The following is an 18144-nucleotide window of genomic DNA, read 5'->3' as shown; positions in this document are numbered from 1 at the left end:
ATAGGAAGAACTATTCCTGAACATGAAACTGTACACAATGAGCCCCGGAAAAAAAGAAAAAGGCAGGCAGATATAACAGTGACTGAAACTGGTACGGAAAACTTCAGAATGTTCCAAGGAGACACAGCAAGCATACAACCATAAACTTCCTGGTGCAGAGATGTTCGAACTGTAAGCACTTGAAGAAAAAAGTGGTTTCAGTCTCAAGAAATGCCTTTTTCCTTAACTGATTTAGTACACTCCAGATTCGACAATTATAACTTTTTCATACGAATGATATAAGAATACTAGGTCTGAACCTCTGATTGCAATGTTGTGTTTTGGAGAGCTGCTTTAGTGATTATCTATGAGCTGAGCATCGCCGATTAATGATTTACATTTCGTAGCTTCACCCAGACTTTGGAAGTATTATCCAGGTGATGGTCTGCCATTATACATGCAACTGAAATGGTGAGGTTTGCAGACAAATAATGATTTCTCATTCTGTTGGCATTCCTAGATGCACATCGTAAGTGGTCTTCAACTTGCGTTCTCTGACACATTCTCTGTGCCAGTTATAAAGTGAGTACTTGAATTACATGGAAAATCAATGGTTAACTGAAATTGATAATGATATGGTGCATTCCCTCCAGAGTTGCATTTTATTTTATTTCGCAGTGCTTTTAGCTAACAATCTGCTAGTTTGGGTTACAAGCAGGTGAAGTTTAGTAGTTTAGTTTCTATTGTTCAACAACTCTGCATCAATCACATGTATTATAATGTTCAGAACTCATACAAATGCTAAAGATAACCTGAACCAAGGTCAAAATGTGATTGCTCAAGGGGGAGTTAACATTGTTTTCACGCATCAGATTTTCTCTATTTATGGCAATATGATAGCAAACAGGTATTTTGGTGTCTATCAGTGAGAATTAGAATAAAAACTTCAAGCATTTATAGCAAGGGAACAAACAGTACCAAAAACAAGAGTTGTCCATTAGTGATATATATTTACAAACCTGTGATGTATTATGTATAGAGAGCATCCATCGAATAGGCAACATTCAGGAGTCCTTATGGCAACAAAACAAACTCAGTTAGGATCATCTCCACAAAGGAGAACATTAGCTATACATTTTTTCAAGCTACTGTAAATCTGAAAAGGCTGTATGGGCTTCCCCTTTTCGAAAAAAATGTAAATCTGAAAGAAAATTGGTTGAAATGCCCATACCAAATATTGTATTTCAGTTCTATGCATCAGCTATCTAGTCGGACGGCAGTTCAGAATAATTCACAGTTACTCAGTGTACTTTGTTGCCAACAGGCAACCATTAGCTAAGACTGAACTAAAGCACCAATTCAAATTATCATTTAGCTTCTTAATTATCAGAGAAGTTTATCCATGAGTCAATGTGCCGGTTATAATATCACATAAAACAGTGTAAGCATTTTGCAGGAACAATAATTCAGATAATGCAGCGACAAATTCACCATCTGGGAACTGTAATAAGTCCAGTATGATGCAAGATACATAAGCTGTAAGTTTGACTCCCTTGCCTAACATTTCTCCAAGGAGAATCAATCCATCATCGATCCTTCCATTTTTACAACAGCCATTAACAATTGTTGCAATACCACAGCGTCAAGTGCTTTGATTCTTTCTCCATCTCGGTGACTAAGCAATATCTGTCGATCATTGTAGTAAAAGTAAATATATTATGACCATGCCTCTCACCAGCACATATTTAACTGTCATAGCTGTGTTTTGCGTTCTTCAGCTACCCTTCTGCGACCTATGACGAATATTCTTGTTCTTCATTTCGGCAATCAATTCCTTGGCTTTCATGGGATCACCATGCTTAAGATAACCCTCAATCATGCACGTGTAAACAGTGGTGTCATGTGGTACTCCCATATCAATCATCTCATTGAATTTGTCCATAGCATCATCCATCCTGCCCATTCTGCAAAACGCAGCTATGACAGTTAAATATATGACTTTATCAGGTTTCACTCCATGCGTCAACATGTCTTGAAAGAAAAGCATAGCCACATCCATCCTTCCGCGCTTAGCAAATGCATAAATTAGAATATCGTAAACATGGACATTGGGTACAACTCCATCTCCTACCATCAGCTCACAGAGATCAATCATATCAACAAGGAATCCTTGTGTAGCGTACCCATGGAGCATAATAGCGTATGAGAAGACATTACGCTTTCGGCCCTTCAAAGCCATGGAATGGAAAATTTCTGCAGCTTCTTTGACTCTTCCATGCTGGCAAAGGTGGGCCATGAGATCATTGCAGGTAACAACGTCCGGTAGAACACCTTGACTAGTCATTAGTTTCAACAACCTAACGACCTCTTTCAACTGGCCTGAAGTGGAATATCCACGGATCAGGCTACTATATGTCACAATATCTGGCTGAACACCATTAATAACCATTTGTCGAAGGATCACCTCTGCCTTGTCCATTGCTCTTGCTTTGCAGAGTGCATCGACAATGGAGTTATACGTGACCACAGTAGGCACAAATCCTTGCTGTATCATTTCATGGAATAGATCACATGCTTTGGTTAGCTCACCCTCCTTAAAGAAGCCATCGATTACGGTGCTGTATGCAACCACGTCGGGAGAGTGGTTAGCTCCTTTTTGGTCCATCATCCGGAGCAGCTCAAGGGCACACTGGCTCCTCCCGTTGTTGCAGAAGCTCTTGAGAATTATCGAGTAGGACTTGACGTCAGGCAGGTCGTCAGGCACCTTGTGGAGCAGCACGTCCAGAGCTTCGTCCGTCTGCTTCATGTCACAGAGACACTTGAATAGGTTGCTGAAGGTGATGATCTCTGCCGTGACGCCTGTCTTGAGGAGGCAGCCAAAGAAGGCGGGCCCCAGGTCCGGGCGGCGTGCCCGGCAGCAGCAGTCAATCAGTATGCTGTAGGTGTGACTGGTGGATATCGTCATCCCGCAGCGGCGTGTTCGGGCCATGCGTCTGAAGAGAGCAATGGCGAGGCCAGGGGCATCAGGGCACGCCATAGAGGGCGGCGCTGGCGCTAGGGCGGCAAATAAGCCGTTGATTGCGCGCTCTGATACCGGCACAGGCTGGCACAGCAATTCGTCGAACAGTTGGTGCGCGAGGTCCGGCCTAAGCGTCCCAGAGCCCAGATGATGGTGGAGTAGGTTCAGCAGCTCGTTGGTACGTGAGGAGGCGGAGGTGGAGAAAGAGCGCGGCCTGAGGCGCGACATTGCCTCCGCCTAGGATGACTCCCACCTTCCTGCACCGGTGAATGTGGGCTTCCCCGCCCAGCCACCGTCGGGAGCCCCCGGACGACGGACGAAGGTGACACGGGCCGTGAAGGAGGGTCCGCGCCGGAGCGGCAGGACCGCGAACGGATGTGGGATCGGGGAATTTGGGATCGAAACGGAGGGGGCGAACGAATGTCAGAGGCGCTTGGAGGCTGGATGGCAATGGGTATCCGTATCCAACCTGCTGGTAAAAACCCAATAAAAATACGGGTATGGAATAAAATATTACTTATGTGTTTGTAATGCTGGTCATAGTGGAAAGTAACTTAGATTATGTTACTAATCTAATCTAGATTATTACCTTCCAAAAAATATAGATTATTACCTTCATAGTGGGTAGTAACTTATATGTGGTGTTATGCATTGTGTATATACACTACAAGTTCCACAACTTATCTTCAACGTGCAAATTAGTCCCACAACTTGAAAAGTGTAAACCCACGGTACCACAACTTGCATGGAAGGAGCAAACAGGTCCCAAATCAATTAGAAGCCAACACGTGGTGTCGTAGCTTTTGCAAATAGATCCCTCCATATTTTTTTTCTGTCAGTTCTAGGAAGAAACAATTAAACTAAAAATCGTGCAGACGGGGATTCGATCCTACGATCAAGTAAATCCTTCCGGACGCACCTGCCACCATAGCTCAGACTACTTTGTATACTTACTAAAAGTATATTATGTTAGTAATACACAATGAGCAGCACGATCACAGATGACATGCTCTGGCCTCTGCGCCATGAGCTGTCTGCTTCGACGACTACGGGCAGGGCCGTCGCTTACTACTGCTAGATATATGTTTAGAGTATCGGAAACACGAGAAAATGTACGTGGCTACTGCTGGTGTGGTACGCCATGGAAAAAAGGCAGTGACTACTAGGACGATGACAATAGCGTGAGCGAGGTAATGGTCGCCGCCAGTGCCCCTTACAAAGGCTGGCTAGAGGGCCCTGCCTTCCTACAGCGGCGCGGCGGTGAAGGAGGGTGCGCGCCGGAGCGGGAGGACGGCGAACGGATGTGGGATCGGGGAATTTAGGATCGAAACAGAGATGGGGCGAACGAGCGCTTGGAGCTGGCAGAGTGGCAGTTGGCCGCAGTACCTATTCTCAGGGTCGAAACTCCAGGACGGCACACTTCAGAGCATCTCCAGCCACATCCCAAAGCCTCCCTCAAACCGCTCCGGATCTAGCGTTTGTGGACGTGTTTTGTTCGTGCCGTGTTTGGGGGACGTTGCTTCCCAGCCGCGTCCCCCAAACGCCTCACCCAATCAGAAATTCAAAAAGTTGCATTCAAAAGAGATCGTTCCCGCCGAATCGTCGCGATCAAAGTACTGGGCGCGCGATCATATTACAGACCGGTGGTGCATGCTAATTACAAGAAGGAGTTGGTCGACGGCGACCTATCCTGAGTCGACGCAAGCCCGTCGATCATGATGACCTCGTCGTGATCTGCCCGTTGTTGTGCATGCTCCATCTGCTCCGTCGCCGACGCAGAGGTCGACGCATGTGTAGCAATAGAAGACGTGTCAGCCGGCTCTTGTTGCGCTGCCGCTACCGCTGCTAGCGCCGCCGCGTCGGCGGCAGCGTCGGCCGCCGCCATTTTGGCTTCGATATCGTCGAGGATCTGGCCTTTGAAGAAGTTGTGCGCCGCTCGCGTCCGGGGAGACATTCCCTCTGTCGACGTTCTCAGCAGGGACATGTCGTCCCTGCGTTTTTTGAGCTCCAACTTCTCCTCTTGCCTCTTGATCGAGCAGCTCGGCCCACCTTTGGTCGGTCTTCTTGTCGCGGGAGAGAAAGGTCGAGGAGACGTCGGCGAGGCATTTCGTGATCGATGCCTGCGTCTTCTCAGACGACGCACCAATGGCCAAGGCGGCCTTGGCAGCATTGTTGCCAGTAGGACGCCCTGCCGACGTTACCAGCGGCTTGTTCAGATCAATGGCGTCCTTCCCCTTGGACAACGACAAGCGCATCAACCGCCATTTCTCGTTCAATTTGAGCTTGCTATAGCAATGCATGAGCACGAACGACCTGTGACCTTCCGAGTTCTTCCGGTACATATCCATGGCCCTATCAAACTAACCAAAGGAAGCAGATTCATTTCATCGAACACAATGTAGGCGCTACAGATTATGGAAGAAAGAGTTGTACCAGTTGGGCGACGTCGGTGCCGCCGTCGCCTCTGGTCTCTAAGTCGTGATGGTACCCATGGAAGGAGTTCACCGACGCCTAGATGATGGCCCATCGCGTCGACATTGCCTTTTGGCTTCTCTTCATTGTCACTTTGTTGTAGTCGCTGTTGATGAGCTTGCGCTCATCGAACTCGTCCTTGATCCTCGCCCAATACTTCTCGTACTTTTGGTTGGCGCCGATGATGGAGTCATGGCTCACCTGCGCCCACGACTCGCACAGACAAAGATCCTCCAAAACCGTCCACTTGGGGCCTCGTGTGCCCGACGCCTTCTTCTTCTTCCTCACTCCGTCCACGTCTACCTCCACGAGATCATCGTCACCGGCACCCTCTTCGTCCTCTTTCTCGCCGCCCTCTTCGTCCTCGTCGTCGTCCTCCACCCCCTCCTCTTCCTCGTCCTCCTCCTCCTCAACCCCGTCCTCCTCCTCCTCAGCACCGGCGCCCTCGAATTCGAGCGGACCCCTGCGGCCCGTGAAAGGCTCGCCGTCCGGACCGGGTCCTGGCTCGCGCTGCTCGTACGCCAGGGAGTAGAGGTTATTGGGGTTGAAGCCGCCATGCGGCAGTGCATCCTGGTAGTGGGGCGACAAATTAGGCGTCACGCACCCGGGAGTGGCGGAGGGGCCGTCGTTGTAGAAGGCGGATGACGACGGAGAGATCCCTCCCGGAACGTACGTCGGCACTGACGTACTCCATGGGCTCGCGTTGGCGGCGGCGATACACCCGGCCATTATGTGCTGGTGCTGGCGCGCCGCCAGAGCCTTCTTCTCCTGCTCCGCCGCCCTCCGTCATTTCCGCTCCGCCATCGATAGCTTCCGGCGCAGACAATCTTGCTGCCATTGATCGTCGGTCCATCCTTCCGGCTTCTTCTTCGGAGCCGGCGCTTTCGCCCCTTTCGTCCCATTGCCCGGCGGCTTCTTGGCCGCTTTCTTGGCCATCTTCTTGGGGCTGTCGGCGGCGCCATGGGGAGAGGGTAGCGGCGGCGGGATATGAGAAATGAATCGGCGGCGGGATATGTGTTAAGAGGCCAGAAATGCGCGGCGGGATAAGCGCGATTTGGCGGGAGGGGCGGGATTTGGCGGGAGTGGGAGACGAATTTTCCCTGAGTAGCTGACGCGTCAGGCCCGCGTCGGTTCACCTCGCTTTTCGTTGTGTCCGGCGTGCCCGGAGCGTCCCCTGTGGGACAGGGACGGGATCGGGGCGCCGGACACCGTATCGGACCGCGCCGGACAAAAATGGGCTTTGGGGGACGCGGCTGGAACGGATTTTTGGTCCGGCGCGCCCCAAATTGCTTTGGGGGACGCTTTGGGGGAAGCGGCTGGAGATGCTCTCAATTTTTTTCTTTCAAATTATAAAAGGTTTGGGGCTGTTTTTTCTTTTTGCGAAATACTAGACGCTTACACATACTGACATATATATGTATACTTATCCCGTAAACGCACACATACACCCTACCCCTACGAGCATCTTCGAGGGAGTGCGTCCAAAAAATTAATCCGACTGATCTTAAAATTAACAAAGTCAACAACATGTCAAATTTAGGATTTAAACTTTACTGAGCTGGGTGTTGGGAAGATGACCCCCGGTATGCTAAAGGCATGCCAAACCGGATGGTTTGAGCCATCAAAATACCGGTTTAATATTCATTCCGGAGTGCAAAGTTAAACGTTTGGCTAAGTAAATCTATACCGGTATCCCCAAGAGGGGTGTACCGGAATAAGCTAAGAAGACACCGGGCTACCGGTAAGATGTAAACTGTAGCACGTCGGCAGGACTGGTCAAAGATTCTCTCGAGGGCTAGAGGATAAAGATGAGCTAAGCAAAGTAGCTTTAAACGAAGCCGTGACGATAAAGAAGAGGGTGACGCTGAAAGCATCCGGAGGACGTCAGCCTCCCTGATTAAAGAAGATACAGGCGTCATCTATGATTAAAGTAGCTTTGTAAAGTAGTTTGTCTGTTCAACGATGCCATTAGGGTTTCCTAGGGTTACTTCCCCTGTAAGCCACCCTCTCCCCTATATAAGGAGAGGGGGCACACCCCAACGCGGACACGTATGTACGCAGGTACGAACCTTGTATGCACAAACCTGTAATCTGTTAAGATCAATGAAGAGAGAGATCTAGAGCAAAGTTCTTCCTTATGTCTTTCTTCTTCTACCTCTGGCTTTGGCTAAGTTCTTGAGGAAAGCATCCGGAGGTTCATCCAATCTAATCAAAAACCCTCCCCCGAATCCTCTAGCGCCCATTCGGCCCCAACTTAAGCCATCCTATGGCATCTGTTTGTTCACCACGATGACAGTTGGCGCCCACCGTGGGGCAGGAAGCGGCGCTTGCTGGAGTTCACATTCGGGCGGGTCTCCTTGACGTCACCGGCGAGCGGACGGTGTCTGCGCTCGTGCAGCGCATCTACTCCATGGACTTCATCGACGACAACGCGGGCTGCTTCGCTAACGGCGGCGTCTTCCCCAAGAACGGCCGCATCATCGAGTTCGGCAGCCACCGCATCTACTTCGGCACCGTCCCTGTGCGCCAGCGCCTCTCGCCGGTGATGTTATACCAGGAAACCGGCGTTGGGCCATGAGAATTGTACCATCTTTCCTGGTAGGACCGGCACGAATCTGGCTGAATAACCTGCCGGCAGGAAGCATAAATGGCTGGTTGGACTTTGAGGAAGCATTTGTGAGTAACTTCAGCAGCACATACCGGAGGCCCAACAGGCCGCAGCAGCTCGCCTTGTGCGTGCAGCGCCCAAATGAAACATACTGGGATTATCTGACCTGGTGGAACTCCACAAGAAACTCCTGCGAGGGGGTGATAGAGGCGCAAGCCATTGCTTGGTTTTGCAACGGGTGCCGCAGAGGTTCGCCGTTGTGGCAAAAGCTACAGCGGAACATGCCGGTAACCCTGGCGGAAATGATACGTGTGGCAGATAGCTACACATTGGGAGACCCAATGCAACCAGCAGTGCAAGCTGATCCGGCGCAAACGAGTCAACCGCGCCAAGATCAATACCGGGACAACCGGCACAACAAGAGAAGAGAAGACTTTCCGGATCGAAGGTATGGTCCACAACAAGTAGCTGCGGTGCAGGATAATTCCGGCCCCAGTGAAGCCAAAGACAAAAAACCGGATCGCAGCCGTGGGCGGGTCCTAAAAAGCAATGGGTTGAAAAGAAGAAGTGGGGAGAGAAAAAAGATTGGCAAGAACATATAAGATACACCATGGAAGCAACAATGGAGCAACCATGCCGGTTTCATACTCCGAATCCGACGAGGCCGGCAAACCATTTGACAAAAGATTGTTCTTGGATCAAGCACTTGATGCTGAGAGGTGCTGCAAAAGATGCGCAAGCACAAGGATGTTCCACAATACTGCCACCCTCGCATGACATATTACATCAACACCCGTTACCACCACCGCCACCGCTTACCGGAGCAAACGCTCTACCGGTACAGCCTCAGCCGAACCGGCAGCAGCAGGTTCATCAGGTGGGAGAAGGCAATGGCCAACTACCTCCACCGGCACCTTTAGGCCGGAACGTTTACCAGGATCCGGACATGTGCTGTGTTGTGTTTATCACTGAGCCAACCGACAGGCAAAGCCTGCGTCGCCGTTCCATGGAAGTGAACGTTGTGATGCCGGCAGTACCAAAATACATGCTGTGGTCAGATCAGGAAATTACCTGGTCGTTCAAGGATCACCCCAAGATCATGCCGAATCCGGGTGGTTATGCTCTTGTGGTAGACCCAATCATGCATGGGCCAACGACTCGAGTTAAGTTCAGCAAAGTGTTGATACACAATGGAAGCAGCATAAATATCATGTACTAACACACCATGCATACGCTAGGCATAACAGAAAACATGCTACAGCCAACTCGCACAACATTCCACGGAATCGTCCGGGCTTGTCCTGCGTGCCAGTGGGAAAAGTGCGGGTGGACGTATCGTTTGGAGGGCGTGACAATTGTCGGGTTGAAAACATTGAATTCGAGGTAGTGGACCTGGATAGTCCTTACCACTCACTGCTGGGGAGACCGGCATTAGCAGCTTTCATGGCCTCAACTCATACGGCCTATCTCAAGATGAAGATGCCGGCACCTCGTGGACCTTTAACTGTGGTGGGAAACTACAAGGTTTCACTGGAAACTGCCTCCGCCGGATCAAACCTAGCAGAATCGCTGGTAATCGCAGAGGAAAAAAGGAGGATGCAAACTGCGGTTGCGCTGGCTCAGTCCTCACAGTTGAGCTTAGCGGCAATGAGTGGGAACATGGGCGCACCGGCATTCAAGCCGACAAATGAAACAAAAGACATTGTGCTGGATCCGGCTTACCCAGCGCGCACCGTTCGTATCGGTGCCGGCCTGAGTTAGGCATAGGAAAGCGCGCTGATGTCTACGGGTGCTTCTATTCTTGTAGACAGTGTTGGGCCTCCAAGAGCAGAGGTTTGTAGAACAGCAACAAGTTTCCCTCAAGTGTATCACCCAAGGTTTATCGAACTCAGGGAGGAAGAGGTCAAAGATATCCCTCTCAAGCAACCCTGCAATCACGATACAAGAAGTCTCTTGTGTCCCCAACACACCTAATACACTTGTCAGATGTATAGGTGCACTAGTTCGGCGAAGAGATAGTGAAATACAAGTAATATGGATGTATATGAGTGGTAATAGCAATCTGAATAAAATATGGCAGCGAGTAAACATGCAACAGAACAGTAAATAAACGGAGATTTGATGTTTGCCTAGGGATCATACTTTCACTAGTGGACACTCTCAACATTGATCACATAATAAAACCACTCTACACTCTTTTGTTGGATGACAAACACCATTAATTGTGTAGGGCTACAAGAGCACCTCAATGCCGGAGTTAACAAGCTCCACAACATTCGATGTTCATATTTAAATAACCTTAGAGTGCATGATAGATCATTGCAATTATACCAAGTACTAACATAGCATGCACACTCGTCACCATCACACTATGAAAGGAGGAATAGATCGCATCAATACTATCATAGTAATAGTTAACTCCATAATCTACAAGAGATTACAATCATAACCTACGCCAAGAACTACATGATGCACACACTTGTCACCATTACATCATGAAGGAGGAATAGAGTACTTTAATAACATCACCGGAGTAACACATAGATGAATAGTGATACAAAACTCATATGAATCTCAATCATGTAAGGCAGCTCATGAGATCATTGTATTGAAGTACATAGGAGAGAGATTAACCACATAGCTACCGGTACAGCCCTTAGCCTCGAGGGAGAACTACTCCCTCCTCATGGGAGACATCAGCGTTGATGAAGATGGCGGTGGTGTCGATGGAGATGCCTTCCGGGGCACTTCCCCGTCCCGGCGGCGTGCCGGAACAGAGACTCCTGTCCCCCAGATCTTGGCTTCGCGATGGCGGCGGCTCTGGAAGGTTTCTCGTACCGTGGCTTGTCCGTGTGGAAGATTTAGGTCAGGGGGCTTCTTATAGGCGAAGAGTCGGAGTCGGAAGGGCTACGGAGCCGCCACACAATAGGGGGGCGCGCCCCCTGATACGTCTCCGACGTATCGATAATTTCTTATGTTCCATGCCACATTATTGATGATACCTACATGTTTTATACACATTATATGTCGTATTTATGCATTTTCCGGCACTAACCTATTAACGAGATGCCGAAGAGCCAGTTGCTGTTTTCTGCTATTTTTGGTTTCAGAAATCCTACAAAGGAAATATTCTCGGAATTGGACGAAATCAACGCCCAGGGTCCTATTTTGCCACGAAGCTTCAAGAAGTCCGAGGGAGAGTCGAAGTGGGGCCACGAGGTGGCGACACACCAGGGCGGCGTGGCCCAGGCCCTGGCCGCGCCGGCCTGTGGTGTGGGCCCCTCGTGACGCCCTCTGACCTGCCCTTCCGCCTACTTAAAGCCTCCGTCGCGAAACCCCCAGTACCGAGAGCCACGATACGGAAAACCTTACTGAGACGCCGCCGCCAATCCCATCTCGGGGGATTCTGGAGATCGCCTCCGGCACCCTGCCGGAGAGGGGAATCATCTCCCGAAGGATTCTTCACCGCCATGATCGCCTCCGGAGTGATGAGTGAGTAGTTCACCCCTGGACTATGGGTCCATAGCAGTAGCTAGATGGTCGTCTTCTCCTTATGTGCTTCATTGTTGGATCTTGTGAGCTGCCTAACATGATCAAGATCATCTATCCGTAATGCTATATGTTGTGTTTGTCGGGATCCGATGGATAGAGAATACTATGTTATGTTAATTATCAATCTATTACCTATGTGTTGTTTATGATCTTGCATGCTCTCCGTTATTAGTAGAGGCTCGGCCAAGTTTTTGCTCTTAACTCCAAGAGGGAGTATTTATGCTCGATAGTGGGTTCATGCCTCCATTAAATGCTGGGACGGTGACGAGAAAGTTCTAAGGTTGTGGATGTGTTGTTGCCACTAGGGATAAAACATTGATGCTATGTCCAAGGATGTAGTTGTTGATTACATTACGCACCATACTTAATGCAATTGTCCATTGTTTGCAACTTAATACTTGGAAGGGGTTCGGATGATAACTCTGAAGGTGGACTTTTTAGGCATAGATGCATGCTGGATAGCGGTCTATGTACTTTGTCGTAATGCCCAATTAAATCTCACAATACTTATCATATCATGTATGTGCATTGTCATGCCCTCTTTATTTGTAAATTGCCCGACTGTAATTTGTTCACCCAACATGCTATTTATCTTATGGGAGAGACACCTCTAGTGAACTGTGGACCCCGGTCCTATTCTTTACATCGCATACAATCTATTGCAATACTTGTTCTTTACTGTTTTCTGCAAACAATCATCTTCCACACAATACGGTTAATCCTTTGTTACAGCAAGCCGGTGAGATTGATAACCTCACTGTTTCGTTGGGGCAAAGTACTTTGGTTGTGTTGTGCAGGTTCCACGTTGGCGCCGGAATCCCTGGTGTTGCGCCGCACTACACTCCGCCGCTATCAACCTTCAACGTGCTTCTTGGCTCCTCCTGGTTCGATAAACATTGGTTTCTTTCTGAGGGAAAACTTGCTACTGTCTGCATCACACCTTCCTCTTGGGGTTCCCAACGGACGTGTGTCAACTGCACGCATCAAGCTCTTTTTCTGGCGCCGTTGCCGGGGAGATCAAGACACGCTGCAAGGGGAGTCTCCACAATCCAATCTCTTTACTTTGTTTTTGTCTTGCTTTATTTTATTTACTACTTTGTTTGCTGCACTTAAACAAAACACAAAAAAATTAGTTGCTAGCTTTACTTTATTTACTTGTCTTGCTCTCTATATCAAAAACACAAAAAAAATTAGTTACTTTATCTAGTTTGCTTTATTTACTACTGTTAAAATGAATACTCCTGAAAACACTAAGTTGTGTGACTTCACAAACACTAATAATAATGATTTCCTATGCACACCTATTGCTCCACCTGCTACTACAGTAGAATTCTTTGAAATTAAACCTGCTTTACTAAATCTTGTTATGAGCGAGCAATTTTCTGGTGTTAGTTCTGATGATGCTGCTGCCCATCTTAATAATTTTGTCGAACTTTGTGAAATGCAAAAGTATAAGGATGTAGATGGTGATATTATAAAATTGAAATTGTTTCCTTTCTCATTAAGAGGAAGAGCTAAAGATTGGTTGCTATCTTTGCCTAAGAATAGTATTGATTCATGGACTAAATGTAAGGATGCTTTTATTGGTAGATATTATCCTCCCGCTAAAATTATATCTTTGAGAAGTAGCATAATGAATTTTAAACAATTAGATAATGAACATGTTGCTCAAGCATGGGAGAGAATGAAATCTTTGGTAAAGAATTGCCCAACCCATGGACTGACTACTTGGATGATCATCCAAACCTTTTATGCAGGACTGAATTTTTCTTCGCGGAACCTATTGGATTCAGCTGCTGGAGGTACCTTTATGGCCATCACTTTGGGGGCAGCTACAAAGCTTCTTGATAATATGATGATAAATTACTCTGAATGGCACACTGAAAGGGCTCCACAAGGTAAGAAGGTAAATTATGTCGAAGAAACCTCCTCCTTGAGTGATAAGATTGATGTGATTATGTCCATGCTTGTGAATGCTAGATCTAATGTTGATCCTAATAATGTTCCTTTAGCTTCATTGGTTGCTCAAGAAGAAAATGTTGATGTGAATTTCATTAAAAATAATAATTTCAACAACAATGCTTATAGGAACAATTCAGTAATAACTATAGGCCATATCCTTCGCTAATGGTAATGGTTATGGTAATTCTTATGGGAATTCTTACAACAATAATAGGAGTGTACCCCCTGGTCTTGAAGCCATGCTTAAAGAATTTATTAGTACACAAACTGTTTTAACAAATCTGTTGAGGAAAAGCTTGATAAAATTGATATTCTTGCTTCTAAGGTTGATAGACTTGCCTCTGATGTTGATCTTTTAAAATTGAAAGTTATGCCTAATAAGGACATTGATAATAAGATTACTACTACAGCAAATGCCATCCAAGTTAGAATTAATGAGAATATAAGATTAATGGCTGAATTGCGTGCTAGGTGGGATAGAGAAGAAAATGAAAAACTAGCTAAAGAGAATAATGTAGCTAAAGTTTGGACTATTACCACCACTAGTAATGATAATGATTCACATGTTGCTACACCTCCTACTATCAATGGTAAAATAATTGGTGTTGGCAATGTTTCTACTCCTAGTGCAAAGCGTGCAAAGCTGCTGAAAGCTGCTAAAACTACGAAAGCTGTACTGTGATAAAACTGCTGAAATTTTTTCCAACATTGGGGATGATGATCCCATTGCTGTAGATCATAATGGTTTGGATTTTGATGATTGCCACATCTCTGAAGTTATAAAGTTCTTACAAAAACTTGCTAAGAGTCCCAACGCTAGTGCTATAAATTTGGCCTTTACAAAATATATTACAAATGCTCTCATCAAAGCTAGAGAATAGAAACTAAAACTTGAAACTTCTATTCCTAGGAAGTTAGAAGATGGTTGGGAGCCCATCATTAAGATGAGGGCCAATGATTTTGATTGTAATGCTTTATGTGATCTTGGTGCAAGTATTTCTGTTATGCCTAAGAAAGTCTATGATATGCTTGACTTGCCACCATTGAAAAATTGTTATTTGGATGTTAATCTCGCTGATAATGCTAAAAAGAAACCTTTGGGGAGAGTTGATAATGTTCGCATTACCGTTAACAATAACCTTATCCCCGTTGATTTTTTTCTCTTGGATATTGAATGCAATGCATCTTGTCCCATTTTATTGGGAAGACCTTTTCTTCGAACCGTTGGTGCTACTATTGATATGAAGGAAGATAATATTAAATATCAATTTCCTCTCAAGAAAGGTATGGAACACTTCCCTAGAAAAAGAATGAAGTTACCTTATGATTCTATTATTAGAATAAATTATGATGTCGATGCTTCATCTCTTGATAATACTTGATATACACTTTACGCGCCTAGCTGAAAGGCGTTAAAGAAAAGCGCTTATGGGAGACAACCCATGTTTTTACTACAGTACTTTGTTTTATATTTGAGTCTTGGAAGTTGTTTACTACTGTAGCAACCTCTCCTTATCATGTTTTTGTGCCAAGTAAAGTCTCTATGGTAAAGTTGATGCTAGATTTGGATTGCTACACAGAAACAGCATTGCTGTCTATCACGAATTCGCGCAGAAGTCTCTGTAAAAAAATCAAAAAAATCTGGAAATTTACGTGCGTGATCCTCAGATATGTACGCAACTTTCATTAGTTTTTAGCTTTTCCGTTTGAGCAAGCTAAATGCCCCTTCCAGGTTCGTCTTTACGGACTGTTCTGTTTTTGACAGATTCTGCCTTTTATTTCGCATTGCCTCTTTTGCTATGTTGGATGAATTTCTTTGATCCATTAATGTCCAGTAGCTTTGTGCAATGTCCAGAAGTGTTAAGAATGATTGTGTCACCTCTGAACATGTGGATTTTTATTGTGCACTAACCCCCTAATGAGTTTGCTTGAAGTTTGGTGTGAAGGAAGTTTTCAAGGGTCAAGAGAGGAGTATGATATACTATGATCAAGAGGAGTGAAAGCTCTAAGCTTGGGGATGCCCCGGTGGTTCACCCTGCATATTTTAAGAAGACTCAAGCGTCTAAGCTTGGGGATGCCCAAGGCATCCCCTTCTTCATCGACAACATCATCAGGTTCCTCCCCTGAAACTATATTTTTATTCAGTCACATCTTATGTACTTTGCTTGGAGCGTCGGTTTGTTTTTGTTTTTGTTTTTGTTTTTGTTTTTGTTTTTGTTTTTGTTTTTGTTTGAATAAAATGGATCCTAGCATTCACTGTGTGGGAGAGAGACACGCTCCGCTGTTGCATATGGACAAATATGTCCTTAGGCTTTACTCATAGTATTCATGGCGAAGGTTGAATCTTCTTCGTTAAATTGTTATATGGTTGGAATCGGGAAATGCTACATGTAGTAATTCTAAAATGTCTTGAATAATTTGATACTTGGCAATTGTTGTGCTCATGTTTAAGCTCTTGCATCATATACTTTGCACCCATTAATGAAGAAATACATAGAGCTTGCTAAAATTTGGTTTGCATATTTGGTCTCTCTAAAGTCTAGATAAATTCTAGTATTGAGTTTTGAACAACAAGGAAGACGGTGTAGAGTCTTATAATGTTTACAATATGTCTTTTATGTGAGTTTTGCTGCACCGGTTCATCCTTATGTTTGTTTCAAATAACCTTGCTAGCCTAAACCTTGTATCGAGAGGGAATACTTCTCATGCATCCAAAATCCTTGAGCCAACCACTATGCCATTTGTGTCCACCATACCTACCTACTACATGGTATTTCTCTGCCATTCCAAAGTAAATTGCTTGAGTGCTACCTTTAAATTTCCATCATTCGCCTTTGCAATATATAGCTCATGGGACAAAATAGCCTTAAAAACTATTGTGGTATTGAATATGTACTTATGCACTTTATCTCTTATTAAGTTGTTTGTTGTGCGATAACCATGTTCCTGGGGACACCATCAACTTTTTGTTGAATATCATGTGAGTTGCTATGCATGTTCGTCTTGTCTGAAGTAAGGGCGGTTTTCACAATCAAATGGTTTGAGTATGCATACTGTTAGAGAAGAACATTGGGCCGCTAACTAAAGCCATGATTCATGGTGGAAGTTTCAGTTTGGACATAAAACCTCAATCTCTTATGAGAATATTATCTGTTGTTGAATGCTTAAGCATTAAAAGAGGAGTCCATTATCTGTTGTCTATGTTGTCCCGGTATGGGTGTCTAAGTTGAAGAATGATCAAAAGCGAGAAATCCAATGCGAACTTTCTCCTTAGACCCTTGTACAAGCGGCATAGAGGTACCCCTTTGTGACACTTGGTTGAAACATATGTTATGCAATGATGATCAGTGTTAACCCAAGCTAATTAGGACAAGGTGCGAGCACTATTAGTACACTATGCATGAGGCTTGCAACTTGTAAGATATAATTTACATGATACATATGCTTTATTACTACCGTTGACAAAATTGTTTCATGTTTTCAAAATAAAAGCTCTAGCACAAATATAGCAATCGATGCTTTCCTCTTTGGAGGACCTTTCTTTTATTTTTATGTTGAGTCAGTTCACCTATTTCTCTCCACCTCAAGAAGCAAACACTTGTGTGAGCTGTGCATTGATTCCTACATACTTGCATATTGCACTTGTTATATTACTTTACATTGACAATATCCATGAGATATACATGTTATAAGTTGAAAGCAACCGCTGAAACTTAATCTTCCTTTGTGTTGCTTCAATACCTTTACTTTGATTTATTGCTTTATGAGTTAACTCTTATGCAAGACTTATTGATGCTTGTCTTGAAGTACTATTCATGAAAAGTCTTTGCTTTATGATTCAGTTGTTTACTCATGTCATTACCATTGTTTTGATCGCTGCATTCATTACATATGCTTACAATAGTATGATCAAGGTTATGATGGCATGTCACTCCGAAATTATCTTTGTTATCGTTTACACTGCTCGGGACGAGCAGGAACTAAGCTTGGGGATGCTGATACGTCTCCGACGTATCGATAATTTCTTATGTTCCATGCCACATTATTGATGATACCTACATGTTTTATACACATTATATGTCGTATTTATGCATTTTCCGGCACTAACCTATTAACAAGATGCCGAAGAGCCAGTTGTTGTTTTCTGCTGTTTTTGGTTTCAGAAATCCTACAAAGGAAATATTCTCGGAATTGGACGAAATCAACGCCCAGGGTCCTATTTTGCCACGAAGCTTCCAGAAGTCCGAGGGAGAGTCGAAGTGGGGCCACGAGGTGGCGACACACCAGGGCGGCGCGGCCCAGGCCCTGGCCGCGCCGGCCTGTGGTGTGGGCCCCTCATGACGCCCTTTGACCTGCCCTTCCGCCTACTTAAAGCCTCCGTCGCGAAACCCCCAGTACCGAGAGCCACGATACGGAAAACCTTACTGAGACGCCGCCGCCGCCAATCCCATCTCGGGGGATTCTGGAGATCGCCTCGGCACCCTGCCGGAGAGGGGAATCATCTCCCGGAGGATTCTTCACCGCCATGATCACCTCCGGAGTGATGAGTGAG

The 18144-nt window shown here is 45.8% G+C and overlaps 1 protein-coding gene across 1 annotated transcript; it reads right to left on the bottom strand.

The window, feature by feature from the left end:
* Positions 1–1690: 1690 nt before the first annotated feature.
* On the bottom strand, positions 1691–3226 carry LOC124689675 (protein Rf1, mitochondrial-like). The gene has a single exon (XM_047223163.1). The coding sequence runs from the start codon at positions 3224–3226 to the stop codon at positions 1754–1756; it is 1473 nt and encodes a 490-aa protein (XP_047079119.1). The 3' UTR covers positions 1691–1753.
* Between the last annotated feature and the right edge of the window lie 14918 nt (positions 3227–18144).

Source organism: Lolium rigidum, chromosome 2, assembly GCF_022539505.1.
Source record: "Lolium rigidum isolate FL_2022 chromosome 2, APGP_CSIRO_Lrig_0.1, whole genome shotgun sequence".
NCBI lineage: Eukaryota > Viridiplantae > Streptophyta > Magnoliopsida > Poales > Poaceae > Lolium > Lolium rigidum.
The sequence above is the reverse complement of the archived record's forward strand: the minus strand, read 5'-3'. Positions and strand labels throughout refer to the sequence as shown.